This window comes from Pongo abelii, chromosome 5 (assembly GCF_028885655.2).
Source record: "Pongo abelii isolate AG06213 chromosome 5, NHGRI_mPonAbe1-v2.0_pri, whole genome shotgun sequence".
Classification (NCBI taxonomy): Eukaryota; Metazoa; Chordata; class Mammalia; order Primates; family Hominidae; genus Pongo; species Pongo abelii.
Genome location: NC_071990.2, coordinates 127258513 through 127277963, shown reverse-complemented (window position 1 = coordinate 127277963; position 19451 = coordinate 127258513). Strand labels below are relative to the sequence as shown.

Sequence of the window (19451 nt, the reverse complement as noted above, 5' to 3'; positions counted from 1 at the left end):
CATAATTTCTGCTTAGATATAGAAAGGGAAGAAAAGATAGTATGTAGCCTTTTTTTCTGTTATTAACAAGTATCTGAACAAGCACAAACAGAAGTTTGGAAAATTATCAGGTTTTTAAATTATATCAGGACCAGTTCTGCATGGGGCTTACACTTACTAAGTGCCCCTTCTTTCTTTACTCACCCATGAACGACCAGCTCTCTCCTCCATCTATTTCTATCATAAGAGCATCTGAATAGGATAAGAGCATCTGAATGATAGCACTCTCCTCCATCTATTTCTATCATAAGAGCATCTGAATAGGATAAGAGCATCTGAGTGACAGCACAGGACCATCAGTAACTCTACTAAAGAGGGAGGATAGTTTCTATGACATCCAAATGAGGGGAATTCAAAGAGGCAAAAATTGTCTGTGTCTCTCTAGATTTTTCAAAGAAAGGGTACCCTGATTTATGAACAGGAGAATCTGTTTCCAATGACAGGCATGTCCCTATAATGGAAACGGATCCATTCAACTATGATTGCTGAAGCAGTTTGATGGTATTAATTATAAAATCAAGTCATGTACCATCTCACTTATGTCATCAAACACCTTTCTGATCACAGGCTGGTTTAGGGGTCAAAATGAGCTGGGTTTAACTAGCAACCCTGACACATTTTCATAGCCGTGTGATATTAATCAAGTTAGCTAAATCTTTGTGCAACAGTTTATCTGTAAAATGAAATGCTGAGAAAATTAAGCTGACTCATACAATGTTCATCTCAGAGCCTGGCACAGAGCACATGCTTAACAAATGCTATTGTTATTTATAATAATGTAGTCAACACAAGTAAATAGCAATGTGAATAGAGTAGTATGTTAAAACAATTATAAACCATGAGCAAAAAGGTTTCATCCAGAAATACAGCAGTGATATAGTATTAATATGATAAAGCTTTATAAATTGTTTAACAGAGAAAAAGAATCTGATCATTTTGATACATGCTAAAAAAGCATTTGACGAATTAAACAGCCATTATTGTATTTTTAAAAAGAACAAAAAAGTTCCAAATGTTAGAAAACTAAGAATAGAGTGAACTTCTTTAATGATGAATATTTATGCTTGATACTCACTAGAAATATGCTTCTGAAAAAGCAATGCAATGCTAAAGAGTATATATGAAAAGGAATTTCTTCATAGGAATGAAAACTGAATGACTTCACGATGTCACTTCCAGGTCTATAGAAGCAGGCTTATTACCTAAACACAGCACTGGTGAGGCCCCACCCCCAGCTTTCTGGAACGAAGATTCCAGGTGAGCAGAGGGAAAAATACCCCCAGGCACTGCATGAGCTCCACTCCCTTTCTTTGGTTCCAGTTGTGCTAGGAAAGGCCTAAATTGCCTAAGAGCAATTCTAGCACAGTGTTTAAGGTTTCTGGGCACGGTATCCACCAATTTAGTGGTATGCACTAAATTACAACATAGAGGCGAATCTAATGTGAGGCTAAACCACAAGTATTTCAGGTCATAAAGAAAAAAGCCTTGTAGTGGAGATAAAAGCAGCAACACTACAAACATAATGGAAACTCCAGGATAAAGAGGGAATCCCTGCCATTCATCAGAGGCTACCTTGCACAGCACCACAAGGCAATCTCTGTGCTCGAATGCACTACAGGTACCCACATGCTCAATGTCTCTTGAGAAATTAAGCACTATTCTAACCTCTCCTAAAGTACACCTGTATAAACTGAGATGAGCTCTTATATCAGAAACCAAAAGGAAAAGAAGTACTTTTTTAAAGTAAAACATTACCAATATCAATATATGGTTTATACCCAACTTTGTTCTGAAATCTAGTCAGAGCAACAGATGAAAAGTTTTAAATACTGAAAAGAAATGAAAATGTGGTCATTAGCAGATAACATAATTGTCTGCGTAAATAACCAATATTATCATGAAAATGTCAAAAATTCATAAAGTTGTTCACTAAGGTGGCCAGATATAATAATTTTTTATTTTTGTAACAGAAGCATAATTGGAAAAGTCCCAGGTAGAGTGGTATCAAACTATATAACATCTAGGAATAAATATAACAAGACAATGACAAGATACACATAAAGAAAATTAAAATGCTTAACTGAAGTGTCTAAATGGATATAATACTCCTAAGTAGGAAATCTCATCTTTAAATAAATATTTCACTTTTTTCAAATTAATGTTTAAATGCAATTTAAATAAAAAATAATTTTTTATGGTAAAGGAACACTTTCCAAATTGAAAACCATGCTTATCTAGAAGCATAAATATATAAGACTATCCAAAATTATTTTTCAAAGAGAAGTGAGGGTAAGCACACTCTAATGATGTTGAAACACATGATTATAAAGCCACAGCAATTAAAACATTGCAGTGACATCACCAAAAAACAGAAATTTGCTGAAAATAAAAGCACCATTATCAATGAGAAGAGGCTGGATTTCCCCATAAATATCATGTAACTTAATGTTCGAGGGAAGGTTTTGGCATCAGATGGACTGTAAATGAGTGTCCTGGTCTACCATCTGCTCACTAGGTAACCTTGGGGAAGTAACTTAAAGACAGTCTCCCAGTGCACAAAATGGAGATACTACTGGATTCCCAAAGAGTTACCATAAGAATTTGATAAGGTGATTCAGAAAAAGCACTTTGCAATGTGCACAGTAAGGGTTCAAGGGACTTTAAGGATTATAATTAAATGAAGTTAGGTGAATAATGGCTAAGATTTGGAGAAAAATTTGGACCACTCTCAAATCAATGCAGAGAGATTCAAGACTGAATGGCAAAAAATAAATTTATGTATCTTTTTTTTTTCTTTTTTTGAGATGGAATTTCGCTCTTGTTGTCCAGACTGGAGTGCAATGGCATGATCTTGGCTCATCACAAACTCTGCCTCCCGGGTTCAAGCGATTCTCCTGCCTCAGCCTCCTGAGCAGCTGGGATTACAGGCACTTGCCACCACACCCAGCTAATTTTGTATTTTTAGTAGAGACGGGGTTTCTCCATGTTGGTCAGGCTGGTCTCGAACTCCTGAACTCAGGTGATCCACCCACCTCGGCCTCCCAAAGTGCTGGGATTATAGGCGTTAGCCACCACGCCCGGCTTCTCTTATCACTTTCATTCCTTCAGCCACCCTGCATGCTTTCTGGGGACACACCTCAGGTTTGTCCTTACCACCCAGGTGTGTCACGAAAACACTAATTTGACTTCATTGATGGTCCCAAGAAGCACAGGCCTAACTATTTTCATCCAAATAATTTCCATTTATTTTATACCCAAATCCCTTAAGCCCATTCTTCTTGATTAAAAAAAATATTAACTGGATTCTTGGCATCCTTTTTCTACATGAAAATCCATTTTAAACCTGTATTCTTTGATGTTTTAAGATCTAAAGTACCAGGACGATCACTACTTTTGAACAGAAGAGCAATGTTATTAGACATTTGTGGCTTGACCTGTTCATGTTTAGAAGTTTATTTATTAAATATAACATAACTTTGGCTCTCAGAACTTGCTATGTAAAACAAAGACAAATGATGGATATGAAGTCTTCACATGTGTAGTTAGGAAAAAAAACATTAAGAAAAAGTAATCTGTGTATGGAAAAGTGTTGGGCTGCCTTTGTGAGAAATAACTTAGTAGTCTGTTACTTTCACGTTGTCAAAAAACCAAAACAGCAAAGGAAAAGTAGAGGATTTCATTTTTTTTTTAAGTTTTTTTGAGTTCAGGAGGAAAAACTATGATTTGAAATGATTAATATAGACATTACACATTTTATATTGAAAGCTAAATTCATTCTTTGTACTGCAGAGGTTCTCTTTAAATAAATCTTTGACTACGATAATCACAAAATGAGCTATGTTCTCTTATTTAAGTCTTTTATGTTTGTTATAGGACCTCCCAAGTATAATTTCCTTAAAATTCAACTTCACTATCCAAGATCTTGGTATTCACCTTTTATATTAAAACATTACATAATCATAATATATTTTATCCCAATTTAGTCTTGTCCCCCGTTATTTATAAAATGTGGCCATTTCTTTGCAATCTTATGGCTGCACAGCTATGTTTCAAATGAAGAACTTCCCGACACTGAAATGTTACCCATATTTGTAAAATTTCCATTTCTGTCTCCATATTCTTAGAAGCAAAGATGTTCACTATTCTAAGTTTAAGAAATAATGAATTCCTTTAATATAAAAGAACCCGGGCGGGGTGCCGTGGCTCATGCCTGTAATCCCAGCACTTGGGGAGGCCGAGGTGGGTGGATCACTTGAGGCCAGGAGTTGGAGACCAGCCTGGCCAATGTGGTGAAACCCCGTCTCTACCAAAAATACAAAAATTAGGTGGGTGTGGTCGCATGTGCCTGTAATCTCATCCACTCGGGAGGCTGAGGCATGAGAATCACTTGAACCTGGGAGGCAGAGGTTGCAGTGAGTCGAGATTGCGCCACTGCGCTCTAGCCTGGGCAACAGAGCAAGACTCTGTCTCAACAAAAAGAAAAAGAAAAAGTATCCTATGATATAGTTCATGTCAATTTAATATATTTTGATATTGTAATATAGACCAAACATCTTTTAATACATTTATGAACAGTCCAAGGTGCTTGTATCAAATTTAACTTAATAACTAATTTTGAAAAATATATTAAGACATATTTTCACTAAAAAATTCCTTAAGAGTTTACCCAAACAGAATAAATGACAAAAGAGTACTTTATATATTAGTAAACACAAATGAAAGCACGAAAGGGCTCAGTTCACTCATTCTAGAAGGTTTTTTTGATGCTTACTGTGTGCCAGGTGCTGCGCTAGGTGTTGGATCTAGATTTATCTGATGCCATCTGCCTCAATGTAATCACTCTGCTTCCTTTCTCCTACTCCCCTCTCAAAAACAAAGCATTTTTAGAATCAGCACCATGTTGTTATGAGGCAATTCTAGTGACTCAATCTTTCTGAAGCATTCTTTATTAGTATCTGAACTGTCGTGTTTTCCTAAGTGTCAGGAGATAGCAATGACTTATTACCCAAGGATTAAGTGAGGCACAGATAAAAGTAATTTCACAAGTAAAAACATTATTTTGTCGAAATACACTTCTTTGGATCAGGCAGATGATGTTATAGATGTGGAATAGATACCTACAGAAAGTAATTATTTTGTTATATATTGCTTATAGAACTTCGTATTTGTCTAATGCTTTTGATTTTTGCAAAGCCCTTACTTTTACTTTATTTTCAACTCTCCTTATTTTCTGATTATTAATATTAAAAATAACTACGTGTAATATAAAAAAAAACTGCCTTGCAATTTCTGTAACCAGAGAAAACAACTATCAACATATTGTTACATATCCTCCTAGTCTTTTTTTCGATACATTCATTATTATTTGTTGTCCATTAACTTTTCATTTTGGCTCTCTGTGCATTCACTGGATTACTTTTGTTTTACACATGTGGATTCATCTGACACCTGTAAGTAGCAATCTGTAGGTCTTTCACATGAAATCTAGGCCCCTCTAGACAAATCTACCTGGCAGCTCAAAAACATCTCCAAACATAAATTCATTATCTTCTTTCCTCCTTCTTGAGCTTCCTAGTCTGTCAATTTTTGCCTCTGTTTTTTTTCCTCCCTCACACACTACACTGACCATCAAATGCTGCTGTGTGCCCCTTCAGTGTGCCCCTTCCCCTAAGCCCTAGTCTCAGACCAGCACAGCCTGCCTTCTTCATATTGGATTCATCACAGAGTTGATGGTAAACTAAATGTAGAGCAAACAAAAAGTAGAGAATTTCCTTTTCCCTTGACATTCTCCTCCAGTGGCTCTTCACTGGCTACAAGGTAAATCCCAAATCCTTAGCAAGCCAACGAGACCCTCCCATTTTCAAGTCTCCCCTTCTCTCCCAGACTAGAGCCACCAAAAGCAGCAGTGAACTGAGATGTTCTTGACTTGAGGTCTGATGCTCCATCTAGCGGTAGAGAACATCGCCCTGGGATGGGACTGAGAAACAGGCCAGGTCAGACGCTGGGAGAGCCAACAAACCTGCCAAGATGAGAGTTTGTCACCTCTAGTCAGATTTGGAAAGGGTCAAGGAATGTTGGAATTCCACCTAGAGGTTTTATCTAAGCACTGGCTTCTCCTAAGAAATGCCTCAAACCTCCAAACCGGTTGCTATCATTGTCATTCTTGAGAGATGGTAAGCTTTAATGGCATTTCTTTCTTTTTTTTCAGAGACAGTGTCTCGCTCTGTCACTTGGTCTGGAGTGCAGTAGATTTGTGCACCTTCCAACTCCTGGGCTCAAGCAATTCTCTCACCTCAGCATCCCAAGTAGCTGGGACTACAGGTGTGTGCTACTATGCCTGGCTAGTGTATTTTTTGTAGAGGCAGGATCTTGTACGTTGCCTGAGCTGGCTTTGAACTCCTGGCCTCCAGTGATCCTCCTAACTTAGCCTCCCAAAGTGCTGGGATTACAGGTGTGAACCACTGAGCCTGGCCACATTTCTTTACTTACTGCTACCAAATAAATCACAGGATACTTCTGACCCAATGACTACACTATTACCTATGTTCTTCCAGAGTTTTCTTGAAACTCCAACAATTAAAAATAAAGTATTCATTTATCTATGTATTAACTATTCCTTTCAATGCACACTTAAAGAGCACATGTCATGCTGAAGACACTACACAAAGCTAATACTCTAGGGTCTAAGTCAACCCAGCCTGTACATAGGTAATCAAATACATCCATGATAACAATGCAGAAAGGAAGTCTAACCTGGACAGGGACAGGGAGGGCTTCTGGAAGAAATGATGACTGAGCTGATTTTGTTAAGTCAGGTAAGAGCCAGTCAGGTAAAGAGTGAAGCACATTGTTTCAGACTCAGCATTACACACGCGACAGAGTATACCACATAAAAAGGTTATCCTACTACAGTGAGAAATCATTAAAAAAAAAAAAAAAAGCATACGCTTTGGGGTCAGGTGCAGTGGATCATGCCTGTAATCCCAGCACTTTAGGAGGCCAAAGTGGGTGGATCACTTGGAGTCAGGAGTTCAAGACCAGCCTGGCCAACATGGTGAAATCTCTTCTCTACTAAAAAAATAGGTGGTAATAAGTGCTGCATTGCTGAAAATTAGCCAGGCGTCATGGCGTGCACCTGTAATCCCAGCTACTCAAGAGGCTGAGGCAGGAAAATCACTTGAACCCCAGAGGCAGAGGTTGCAGTGAGCTGAGATTGTGCCATGGCACTCCAGCCTGGGTGACAGAGTGAGACTCCGTACAAAAAAAAATGCTTTGGGAGGCCAAGGCAGGAGCATTGCTGGTCGGACTTCGAGGCAGGAAGACTCCTCGAGACTAGAAGCTTGAGACCAGTTTTATAGTGAGAACCCCATCTCTCTCTCTAAAAAATATACATATATATATATATAGCTGAGTGTGGTGTCATGTGCCTGTAATCCCAGCTACTCACGAGGTTGAGGCAGAAGGACTGCTTGAGCCCTGAAGTCGGAGGTTGCAGTGAGCTATAATCCTACCACTGTACTCCAGTCTGGGTGACAGTGCAAGACCTAATCTCAAAACAAATGAAAGATATGAAATGCAATTTTCCTTAATCCTCTTCCTCTTTTTGGAAATAAGGGATAATATTTAATATTTACATTTTAAGAGGAAGTTTATTAATAGCACAGAAGTATCTTTCAACAGGTTGACGGTTATAGCTTTTTATAAAATACTGAATAGCTTGAGATTAAAAACATCCATTAAGACATGTAATACATTATACAATCATCTTAGCCCACTGTAAAGCTACAAACCACATGCTTTCGGCTGCCGATAGATCATCTGCCTGTACGGTAGCAACATCAGCAAGGCAGCTTTTATTACCACCTCAAGGGCAGTCCATTTTATCTTTGAATACTGTTCAAACACTGTTGGAAGGTTTCATTAAACATGGATACAAGGTATGTTTCCCTTACCTTGGACCAAGTTTAGGACACCCCAGAACAAGTTTCATTGCTCTGATACAAGGCCACATTTCATTTACCGTATTTGCAGTGTGTTCTTAGTAACTGCCCTTTGCTTTCTCTCCCTTTCCTATCAATCTCAAGTATGCCATGACCTCTATGCCATGCCATATGTCTTCCAACACTGTTGGACGGTTACATTAAACATGGAGACCTCTCCCTCTCCCTCTCCCCCTCCCTCTCTGTCTCCCTCTCTTCGGTCTCCCTCTCCTTCTTTCTTCGGTCTCCCTCTGTTGCCGAGGCTGGACTGTACTGCCATGGTCTCGGCTCGCTGCAACCTCCCTGCCTCGGGCTCCTGTGATTCTCCTGCCTCGGCCTGCCTAGTGCCTGGGATTGCAGGTGCGCGCCGCCACGCCTGACTGGTTTTTGTGTTTTTGGTGGAGACGGGGTTTCGCCGTGTTGACCGGGCTGGTCTCCAGCTCCTGGCCTCGGGTGGTCTGCCCACCTCGGCCTCCCGGGGTGCTGGGATTGCAGACGGAGTCTTGCTCACTCAATGCTCAATGTTGCCCAGGCTGGAGTGCAGTGGCGTGATCTCAGCTTGCTACAACCTCCACCTCCCAGCCGCCTGCCTTGGCCTCCCAAAGTGCTAAGATTGCAGCCTCTGCCCCGCCGCCAACCCGTCTAGGAAGTGAGGAGCGTCTCTGCCTGGCCGCCCATTGTCTGGGATGTGAGGAGCTCCTCTGCCCGGCCGCCCCATCTGGGAAGTGAGGAGCGCCTCTGCCCGGCCGCCATCCCGTATAGGAAGTGAGGAGCGTCTCTGCCCGGCCGCCCATTGTCTGGGATGTGAGGAGCGCCTCTGCCCGGCCGCCCCGTCTGGGAAGTGAGGAGCGCCTCTGCCCGGCCGCCACCCCGTCTGGGAGGAAGTGAGGAGCGCCTCTGCCCGGCCGCCCTGACTGGGAAGTGAGGAGCACCTCTGCCGGGCTGCCCCGTCTGGGAAGTGAGGAGCGCCTCTGCCTGGCCGCCCCGTCTGGGATGTGAGGAGCTCCTCTGCCCGGCCGCCCCGTCTGGGAGGTGAGGAGCGCCTCTACCCGGCCACCCGGTCTGGGAGGTGAGGAGCGCCTCTACCCGGCCACCCCGTCTGGGAGGTGAGGAGCGCCTCTGCCTGGCCTCCCCGTCTGGGAAGTGAGGAGCCCCTCTGCCCAGCCGCCCATCGTCTGGGAGGTGAGGAGGGCCTCCGCCCGGCCGCCCCGTCTGGGAACTGAGGAGCGGCTCTGCCTGGCCGCCCCGTCTGGGAGGTGAGGAGCGCCTCTGCCCGGCCGCCCTTCGTCTGGGAAGTGAGGAGCGCCTCTGCCCGGCCGCCCCATCTGGGAAGTAAGGAGCGCCTCTGCCTGGCTGCCACCCCGTCTGGGAGGAAGTGAGGAGCGCCTCTGCCCGGCCGCCCCGTCTGGGAGGTGAGGAGCGCCTCTGCCCGGCCGCCCCGTCTGGGAAGTGAGGAGCGCCTCTGCCCTGCCGCCCTGTCTGGGAAGTGAGGAGCACCTCTGCCCGGCCACCCCATCTGGGAGGTGAGGAGTGCCTCTGCCCGGCCGCCCATCGTCTGGGATGTGAGGACCGCCTCTGCCCGGCCTCCCCATCTGGGATGTGAGGAGCACCTCTGCCCGGCCACCCCATCTGGGAGGTGAGGAGCACCTCTGCCCGGCCACCCCATCTGGGAGGTGAGGAGTGCCTCTGCCCGGCCGCCCATCGTCTGGGATGTGAGGACCGCCTCTGCCCGGCCTCCCCGTCTGGGATGTGAGGAGCACCTCTGCCCGGCCACCCCATCGGGGAGGTGAGGAGCACCTCTGCCCGGCCACCCCATCTGGGAGGTGAGGAGTGCCTCTGCCCGGCCGCCCATCGTCTGGGATGTGAGGACCGCCTCTGCCCGGCCGCCCAGTCTGGGAGGTGAGGAGCGCCTCTGCCCGGCCGCCCAGTCTGGGAGGTGAGGAGCGCCTCTGCCCGGCCGCCCCGTCTGGGAGGTGAGGAGCGCCTCTGCCCGGCCGCCCCGTCTGGGAGGTGAGGAGCGCCTCTGCCCGGCCGCCCCGTCTGGGAGGTGTACCCAACAGCTCCGAAGAGAAAGCGACTATCGAGAGCGGGCCATGATGACGATGGTGGTTTTGTTGAAAAGAAAAGGGGGAAATGTGGGGAAAAGAAAGAGAGATCAGATTGTTACTGTGTCTGTGTAGAAAGAAGTAGGCATAGGAGACTCCATTTTGTTCTGTACTAGGAGAAATTCTTCTGCCTTGGGATGGTGTAGATCTATGGCCTTGCCCCCAGCCCCGTGCTCTCTGAAACATGTGCTGTGTCAACTCAGGGTTAAATGGATTAAGGGCGGTGCAAGATGTGCTTTGTTAAACAGATGCTTGAAGGCAGCATGCTCTTTAAGAGTCATCACCACTCCCTAATCTCAAGTACCCAGGGACACAAACACTGGGGAAGGCCCGCAGGGACCTCTGCCTAGGAAAACCAGAGACCTTTGTTCATGTGTTTATCTGCTGACCTTCTCTCCATTACTATCCTATGACCCTGCCATATCCCCCTCTCCGAGAAACACCCAAGAATGATCAATAAATACTTAATTAAAAAAAAAAAGAAAAAAAAGAAAAAAAAAAAAGAAATTGCAAATCACCACACACAAAGAAATAAAAGTTATCATTAGGCCCTCAAAAAAAAAAATTTATTACTTATAGTAATGTAATAGGGGTAATACAAGTTGCAAAAAATAGTATTTTGGTGCCATAATTGTATATGCAATCAATAATAATATGTTACTAATAAGAGACCTTGATTGATAATAAGATATTGCTGTCTGCTTTTCTGCAAATTCATTTATTAGTCATCAAAATTTATACTTTTAGCAACTTCATTTTAAATCAATATAATCAAAAGCAACATCAGTAACTATTTATAAATGCAAGCTCACGAATGAGTTTCCATAATTTTTTTAGAAGGACCTTTCTGCTGATGTAACTGTTACTGGAGCTGTTAAGAAAGTTACATAGGTTATGACAACATTGGGTTAACTTTCCGAGAAACTATTTCAATATATAAATTTTAGTAATCTAGAACTGATGACTCCAGATTCTAGAACCTAGAATAAAGGGACAATGTAGAATCTAGAATAAAGGGACAATTATTCTAAAAAGATTTAACTCTTCATACAAATCAGTTTCATGTAACTCTCAATTTAATTTTAAGTGTGAATTTATACAGTTTCATTTTAACGCTTTGTCCAATATAGCTTTAACCTGTGGAGGTGATACTACAAGCCGAACATGATTTCATGATTTGTATAAAATTCAGGATGCCTGTTTATGTATTCTATTACTGTATCTTCAATTATAAGTGGTAATTTCAAAAAAAAAAAAAAAAAAAACATGGAGACATGACCAGGCGCGGTGGCTCACGCCTGTAATCCCAGCACTTTGGGAGGCCCCATCTCTTAGATCACGAGGTCAAGAGATTGAGACCATCTTGGCTAACACAGTGAAACCCCGTCTCTACTAAATATACAAAAAATTAGCCAGGCGTGGTGGTAGCTACTGAGGAGGCTGAGGCAGGAGTATGGTGTGAACCTGGGAGGCAGAGCTTGCAGTGAGCCGAGATTGCACCACTGCACTCCAGCCTGGGTGACAGAGCGAGACTGTGTCTCAAAAAAAAAAAAGAAAAAACAAAAAACAAACAAAAAAATGGAGACATAAACATATGTCTTCCTGTAACTTTGGTATTAACTAGGACCAAGTTGAGGGTGGCTCAGAACAAGTGTCATTGCTCTGCTACAAGACCACATTTCATTTACCGTATTTGCAGTGTGTTCACAGATACTGCTCTCCGTTTTCTCTCCCTTTCCTAGCAATCTCAAGTATGCCATAACCTGTATGCCATGCCAAGCTCTGATTCCTGGTATCCTTATTTATTTCATTTATTTGCATTCTCTTTGAAACAAAATCCATGTGTGTATGTGATAGAACAGTAGGTGTGAGATGGATGATTCAGGCCAAGCTAGATATGCCACTTCTGTGAGTGCAGTTTCAGATGCAGGGGTTATTCTGAGCAACTGTGTAACACTGTGGACTCATTTCAAGATTCCCTTTAAGACTCCCAAGTGTCTGAGGTCAGGAATTCAAGACCAGCCTGGTCAACTTGGTGAAACCCTGTCTCTACTAAAAATACAAAAAATTAGCCGGGCATGGTGGTGGGCACCTGTAATCCCAGCTACTTGGGAGGCTGAGGCAGGAGAATTGCTTGAACCTGGGAGGCAGAGGTTGCAGTGAGCCAAGATCATGCCATTGCACGCCAGCCTAGGGGACAGAGCAAGACTCCGTCTCAAAAAAAAAAAAAAAAAAGACTCCCAGGTGTTTTTTTTTTATTTTTTTGTTTTGTTTTGTTTTTTTAACTGACAGATGCTAGGCCAAGTCTCCTCCATTTTCTACTGTCTAGCAAATGCCAAAAAGTACAGGCATTTCTATCAGCATATTTATGAATATGTCTACATACATTAAGAAAAATATTTCTCATAAAGAGAAAGTGACTCTTCATTAGATAAACGTTTATTAGTACACAATACATTCTGGGCACTGTGCTAAATGCTGGGAACAGAAATTTAAATGAGACATTATTTTAGTGTGATCCCCCTACACAAGATTATGTATGTAAAGCAAGGGCCAGGGGCACATAGCAGCTGCTCCATAAACTGTTACCATTATTATGATCAATCACAAATGATAGTCTTTTAAAAATTCTTATAGATTTTTTAAATGAAAATACTGCAGTAACGCCAAGAATACTCACCAATACTATAATATCTCTTTAGTTCTGTACGCCTGATCTCCTTTAACTGATTACTTTTTCTCTTTTTTTTCTCATCAGTCATATATTCCTCTTCCACAGCAATGTTGCACTTGTCTGGCTCTAAAACTACTGTATTAGCATCTTCCTTCCCAGTATGAGTCCTTGTAGCTATAGCTGAGGCTGTCTCTGCATTTTGTTTGGCTTGTTTTTTCTTTTTCAATCTAGGAAAGAGGGAAAAAAAAGAAAAAAACATTGGAGAGATGATTTGCTGGTAGAAATCGTATTAATTTCATGCTGCTGGGCTTTGAAAACTAATGAACTGATACAGAAAACACTTTCCTTATAATATGGTTCATTTCATGTATTGTTCTTTTTTCTTTTCCAATCACTTACAAATTCTTACATGGAGATCTGTGGCCTTTCTTCAACTTGATATAGTCAATACTATATCTCATAAAATTATTGAGAACTGCCATAGGCCTGAGGAAAAATGAGATTCTTCCATAGGCTATGAAATGTTGAGTATTTTTAAAAATCACAACATATGGTTATGCTATTAGAATGCCATGTTTGGAAGATTACATTTTAAGAAAATGTTTCTGGTTTCAGTGGTACTTTTGACTGATGGGCAAGCACATTTGTAAAAACAAGTCCTTTGTAATTGGCTCACATACTGAGTAAAAGGATTTGGCAAGGTGTGAACTGGGTCACATACGAGTAATCCTTTTCCTTAAAAATATGGCAATAGTAGTGAAGAAAGAGCTGCATTTCCTAAAATAGAAAATGCCATAATGACAATACATGATTTTCATTATGATTACTGATAGCTGGCTGATTATTTGATTATTAGTTAACATATTCGATGTTACAAATCCTTTACTCCTGAGCCAAAGATGTGTAAGAGATAAAGTTAGCATAAATTCACTGAAAGCCAATACCTCAAAATATTTTCAGTGGACACATCACTCTGTAATTAATTAATATGTCACTCTGTACTTGATAGTCGAGAATGTTTTTGCCTTACCAGAATCTAAGTGCTTTGAGAACAAGGGCCTTGGCCTCTAGTATATGTTGCACTCTACTCATATATAAATATGTATTTTTAAATTATGTCCCTTTTCCCTGTGCCTAGATAGAAAGTATCTGGTGACAGTTAGATTTCTCTCATACATTTCTATTTTCTTCACCCTCTTGAGCATATGTCCAATTTGATGTTGGGCAATGGATAAGGAGCTGTTTGGGTAGAAACATGAGATAACTGTAGGATACACTGGGACTGAAATTTGATATTACACTGCATTGCTCTGTGATGTCAAACAAATCAATCTGGCAGGCTAGAGAGGTCCCTCCCTGAGGCTACAACACTTAAGAGAACTCTGACTTCAGGCTAGGAATTTCACACCTTGAGCCTTAGTTTTCTTATATCTTAAATGGTGATAATTGTACTTCCTTAGGTCTCTAACAGGATCTTTTATTAGGCTTAATTGACATAATATATGTCAACATATAACACAAACAGAAACAGAAATAGTAAAATATCCCCTAATACAATCATAAAGACATGACAACTAAGCATGGTAAGAAAAATGAGACATTCAGCTTTGGAGATAAAGGTCCCATATTCCAACAAGGTATTTTAACTAGGCTATTATTTACTGAACACTGAGCAGCCAGGTTCTTAGATATTCATTGGCTAATAAATTAGTATATGGCATAAGAGACAGAGCAGCAGAGGAAAAGTCATAGATGAATATACTCCCCATCTCTTAGTTTAGCTATCTTTTAATGTTTGTTTAAAAGACCAAAAGTGGAAGTCTTAGCCAGAGCAATCAGGAAAGAGAAAGAAATTAAGAGCATTCGAAATAAAAAAAGAGGAAGTCAAACTATCTCTGTTTGCCAATTATACAACCAAATACCTAGAAACCCTGAAGACTCCTCCATAAGATTCCTAGATTTGATAAATTCAGTAAAGTCTCAGGATCAAAATCAATGTACACAAATCAGTAGCACTGCTATACAGCAACAATGACCAAGCTGACAATCAAATCAAGAACTCAAGGACAGGCAGAGAAAAAAGAAAGAAAGAAAAAAAAAAACCCTCATAATATCTCTACAAGGAAACTCACAAAACACTGCTGAAAGGAATTGTAGATGACATGAACAAATAAAAATACACCCCAAGCTCATGGACTGGAAGAATCAATATTGTGAAAATGACCATACTGCCCAAAGCAATCGACAGATTCAATGCAATTCCTATCAAAATACCAACATCATTTTTCACAGAATTAGAAAAAACAATCTTAAAACTCATATGGAACCAAAAAAGAGCCCAAATAGCCAAAGAAATCCTAAGCAAAAAGAATAAATCTGAAGGCATCACATTACCCGACATCACATTACCCAACTTCAAATTATACTACAAGGCTATAGTTACCAAAACAGCAAGGTACCTGTATAAATGCAGATGTACAGACATTGCAATGGAACAGAATAAAGAACCCAGAAATAAAGCCAAATATTCACAACCAACTGATCTTCAACAGAGCATACAAAAACATAAACTGGGGAAAGGAAACCCTATTCAATAAATGGTGCTGGAAAAACTGAATAGCTATATGTAGAACAATGAAACTGCATCCCTTATCTCTCACCATACATAAAAATCAACTCAATATGGATTAAAGACTTAACTCTAAGACCTGATACCACAAAAACTCTAGAAGAAAACTTAGTAAAAACTCTTCTGGGCTGGGCGCGGTAGCTCACCCTGTAATCCCAGCACTTTGGGAGGCCGAAGCAGGCAGATCATGAGGTCTGGAGTTCGAGACCAGCCTGATCAACATGGTGAAACCCCATCTCTACTAAAGATATAAAAATTAGCTGGGCATGGTGGCACGTGCCTGTAGTCCCAGCTACTCAGGTGGCTGAGGCAGGAGAATCGCTTGAACCCAGGTGGCAGAGGTTGCAGTGAGCCGAGATTGCGCCACTGAACTCCAGCCTGGGCGACAGAGAGAGACTCTTTCTTAGAAAGAAACAAACAAACAAAAAAACTCTTCCGGACATTGGCCTAAGCAAAGAATTTATGACTAAGACCCCAAAAGCAAATGCAATAAAAACAAAAATAAATGGGACCTAATTAAACTAAAAAGCTTCTGCACAACAACAACAAAAAGAAAAAGAAATCATGAGAGTAAATAGACAGAATGGGAGAAAATATTTACAAACTATGCATCTGACAAAGGACTAATATCTATTCAATCAGCAAGACAAAAGCAAATAATCCCATTAAAATGTGGGCAAATGACATGAATAGATATTTCTCAAAAAAAAAAAAAAGATATACAATGGCCAACAAACAAATTTTTTAAAATGCTCTATATCACAAATCATCAGGGAGATACAAATTAAAACCACAATGAAATACCACCTTATTCTAGCCAGAATGGCTGTTATTAAAAAGTCAAAAAACAATAGATGTTGGTGTGGATGTGGTGAAAAGGGAACACTTAACATTGCTGGTGGGAATATAAATTAGTACAACCTTTGCAGTATGGCGATTTCTCGAAGAAATTAAAAGTAGATCTACCATTCGATCCAGCAATCGCATTACTGGGTATCTACCCAAAGGAAAAATAGTCATTATACGAAAACAATACCTGCATGTGTATGTTTATTGCAGCACAATTCACAATTGCAAAGATATGGAATAAACCTAAGTGCCCATCAACCGATGAGTGGATAAAGAAAATGTGGTCTATATACACCATGGACTATTACTCAGCCACAGAAAAGAATAAAATAATGTCTTCTGCAGCAACTTGGATGGAAATGGAGGTAAGTATTCTAGGTGAAGTAACTTAGGAATGAAAAATCAAATATCACATGTTCTCGCTTATAAGTGGGAGCTAAGCTATGAGGATGCAAAAACATACATAGTATAATAATGGACCAGGGGAGGGTGGGATGTGGCTGAGGGATAAAAAACTACATATTGGGTACAATGTACATTACTCAGTTGACAGGTGCACTAACATTTCAGACTCCACCACTATATGATTCATCCACATAACCAAAAACCACTTGTACCACCAAAGCTATTGAAATAATCATATAATTAATAATAAATAAATAACCAAAAATCACCAAACAATTGGAGACTCATAAAAAGGAATTATTTTCATTAAACATATTATTTTCTATCCTCAGATTTTAACTTACTTTTCTGGTAAAGGAGTAGGTAGCTCTAGCAAAGTTCAGATAATGCCCCTAATAAAACAATTTCTCTCCTGATCAAAATTTCTCTTCTGATCAAAAGTCCTGTGTGAGGCTCAAATTATTCTGCAGCAATCTAGATACCACACAGAGCTTGTCTCTTTACATTGGGAGGCTTATCTATGCAGAGAGCTCATCTCTTTCTCCAAAATGATGGGCTGATTCTGATGTACTGGCTGATCAAAAACATGTTTGGGATTAACTTTGTTGCCCCCTTCCAAAGATGATTCCTTCTAGGAGAAAAGAGATGTCAAATACTAATATTAGTTCTGTGCAGCCTGAGACATGCTGCTTCTTAATCTTTTGAATTTTTCCACTTTAAGCTGATTTAAATGTCCTCCTTTCACTGTCCCCACGATAATTAAACTCACTCAGATCTGGGGCATGTGCTTTGATGAACGGCAGCACTGTTTGGGGACATCTCATTAGAGACTCATTTTCACTCATGGAAATAGCAAAATGGGATACATTGTTTTATTCTTTTTCTCCCTTTTCTACACAGACTATTATTGTCAACACATATAGCCAAACACAGTTGTTACTTCAGAAGAAAAGCTAGAAAAATAGCAATCCCAAAGTTGTTTAACAGCAGAGTACCATTTAATACCTTAGAAATTCTACAATCAGATAATCTTTTGTTTTGACTAAAGTACTAATGAGACTTTGTTTCTCTGGAGATTATCAATATAACTAGAATATTCTGATCCTGCAACTGGAAATCAGATGTGTTTCTGGAAGCCCTCTGTAAAATCCTTCCTTCCAAGTATAGAGATCAATTTCTAACACTTTTTACAAAGGGGAATAGCTGCCAACCTGAGAAATTTGGTATAATTAATGCTCTTCAAGCATTCCTTTTCAGGGCTTTAATCTTTCAGTCCTTACCTTTTGTTTTTCCGTCAATATCTATCTTGGTAAGATAGTCTCACAATAGGGATTCGCTATCATTAACTTAATATAAACTGAAAAAAATTGGTCTTGCAGAAAAATGAACTCCCATTATTTCATCTAAGCATTTTTCATGACCTCAAATATACACTGCTTTTATACTGTGGGCTAGAAATACACTTGGCAAATCATCTTAAACGATGAGTGACTGAAAAATAATGAAGTACATTTAAGATTTGATTGCTCTGAGTACAAGTGGGAAAAAAACCCAAAACCTTTATTTTGCATTTGTATTTCTTTAAAATAGATCACAATTTCATAAAACAGGTGTTTTAAATTGTAGTCAAGCCTTGTCAATTCTATCTTCTAATCCTATCTTTCCCACTCCAATTTACCTTCTCTTCATAATCTCTGCTTTGTCAGGCTTTCACCACCTGTGGCCTGGACTACGTTTTATGATATTATTTATTTTTCTTCTTTTATTATGAAAACAAAACATGTCATACAGAAAATTTTCAAAGTGCAAAAAAAGAATAAGACTTAGATAAAATGCAATGCTAACATAAGAAGCAATCACTGTTTGGGGAAGATAAGGTGAAAGCCAAAAGAAAAGACAAATTACACTATGGGCCTCCCCAAGGGCAGAAGAATGAGGCAATGTGGCTTGATACCATGATTCCGAGCTTCTTATTTATACCTTTCCATAGAGGAATACTAAAGAGCTTTTTAAATTCTGGAATCTCTTGGCTTTTTTACATTAAAATGGTGTAGGCACTTGTAGAATGCACACATACTTCACTTTTGCCCTACTAGTGTTCCAGCCTAGAGTTAGCCGACTGACTGCAGAAGTGAGCAAGGTGCTCCTGCTAAAGAAATCATTTGTAGTAGCTGAACGAAAACGGGTTTTCTTCCGAAGCTTTTTCTTTTACAAAAGGAAATGTGTTTGGGGCACTGGCAGTAAGCAAAGCCAGGGTCTGGGGCATGTTCCTTTCTTACATGGCACACATTAGGTACTCAGTAAATATTTCTTGAATAAATTAATGGATGAATAAGCCCATGTTCTGAGATATGCTGCTTCTTAATCTTCTGAATTTTTCCACTTTAAGTTAATTTAAATGTTCTGATTTGGTTGAGATCTGCTCTTCTACAAACAGCCATTTCACAGCTTTCTCTGATTAGCAGCATGTTCTCCAAAATGAACTCCCATCTTCTTATTTAAGGTATTTGATTTTAAAATAAAATATATTAGCCACACATTATTTATTTATTTATTTTTTATTATACTTTAAGTTCTAGGGTACTTGTGCACAACATGCAGGTTTGTTACATAAGTATACATGTGCCATGTTGGTTTGCTGCACCCATCAACTCGTCATTTACATTAGGTATTTCTCCTAATGCTATCCGTCCCCCAGCCCCCCACCCCTCCGACAGGTCCCAGTGTGTGATGTTCCCCACCCTGTGTCCAAGTGTTCTCATTGTTCAATT

The 19451-nt window shown here is 40.4% G+C and overlaps 1 protein-coding gene across 10 annotated transcripts in view; it reads right to left on the bottom strand.

Moving 5' to 3' along the window:
- NCOA7 (nuclear receptor coactivator 7) overlaps nucleotides 1–19451 on the bottom strand; it is a 153376-nt gene that overhangs the window by 62006 nt on the left and 71919 nt on the right. For all 10 annotated transcript variants that reach the window (XM_009242230.4, XM_054558130.2, XM_054558131.2 and 7 more), the window contains one exon: nucleotides 12804–13024. In XM_009242230.4, the coding sequence (XP_009240505.1) occupies nucleotides 12804–13024 (221 nt within the window). The remainder of the gene's footprint in view (nucleotides 1–12803; nucleotides 13025–19451) is intronic.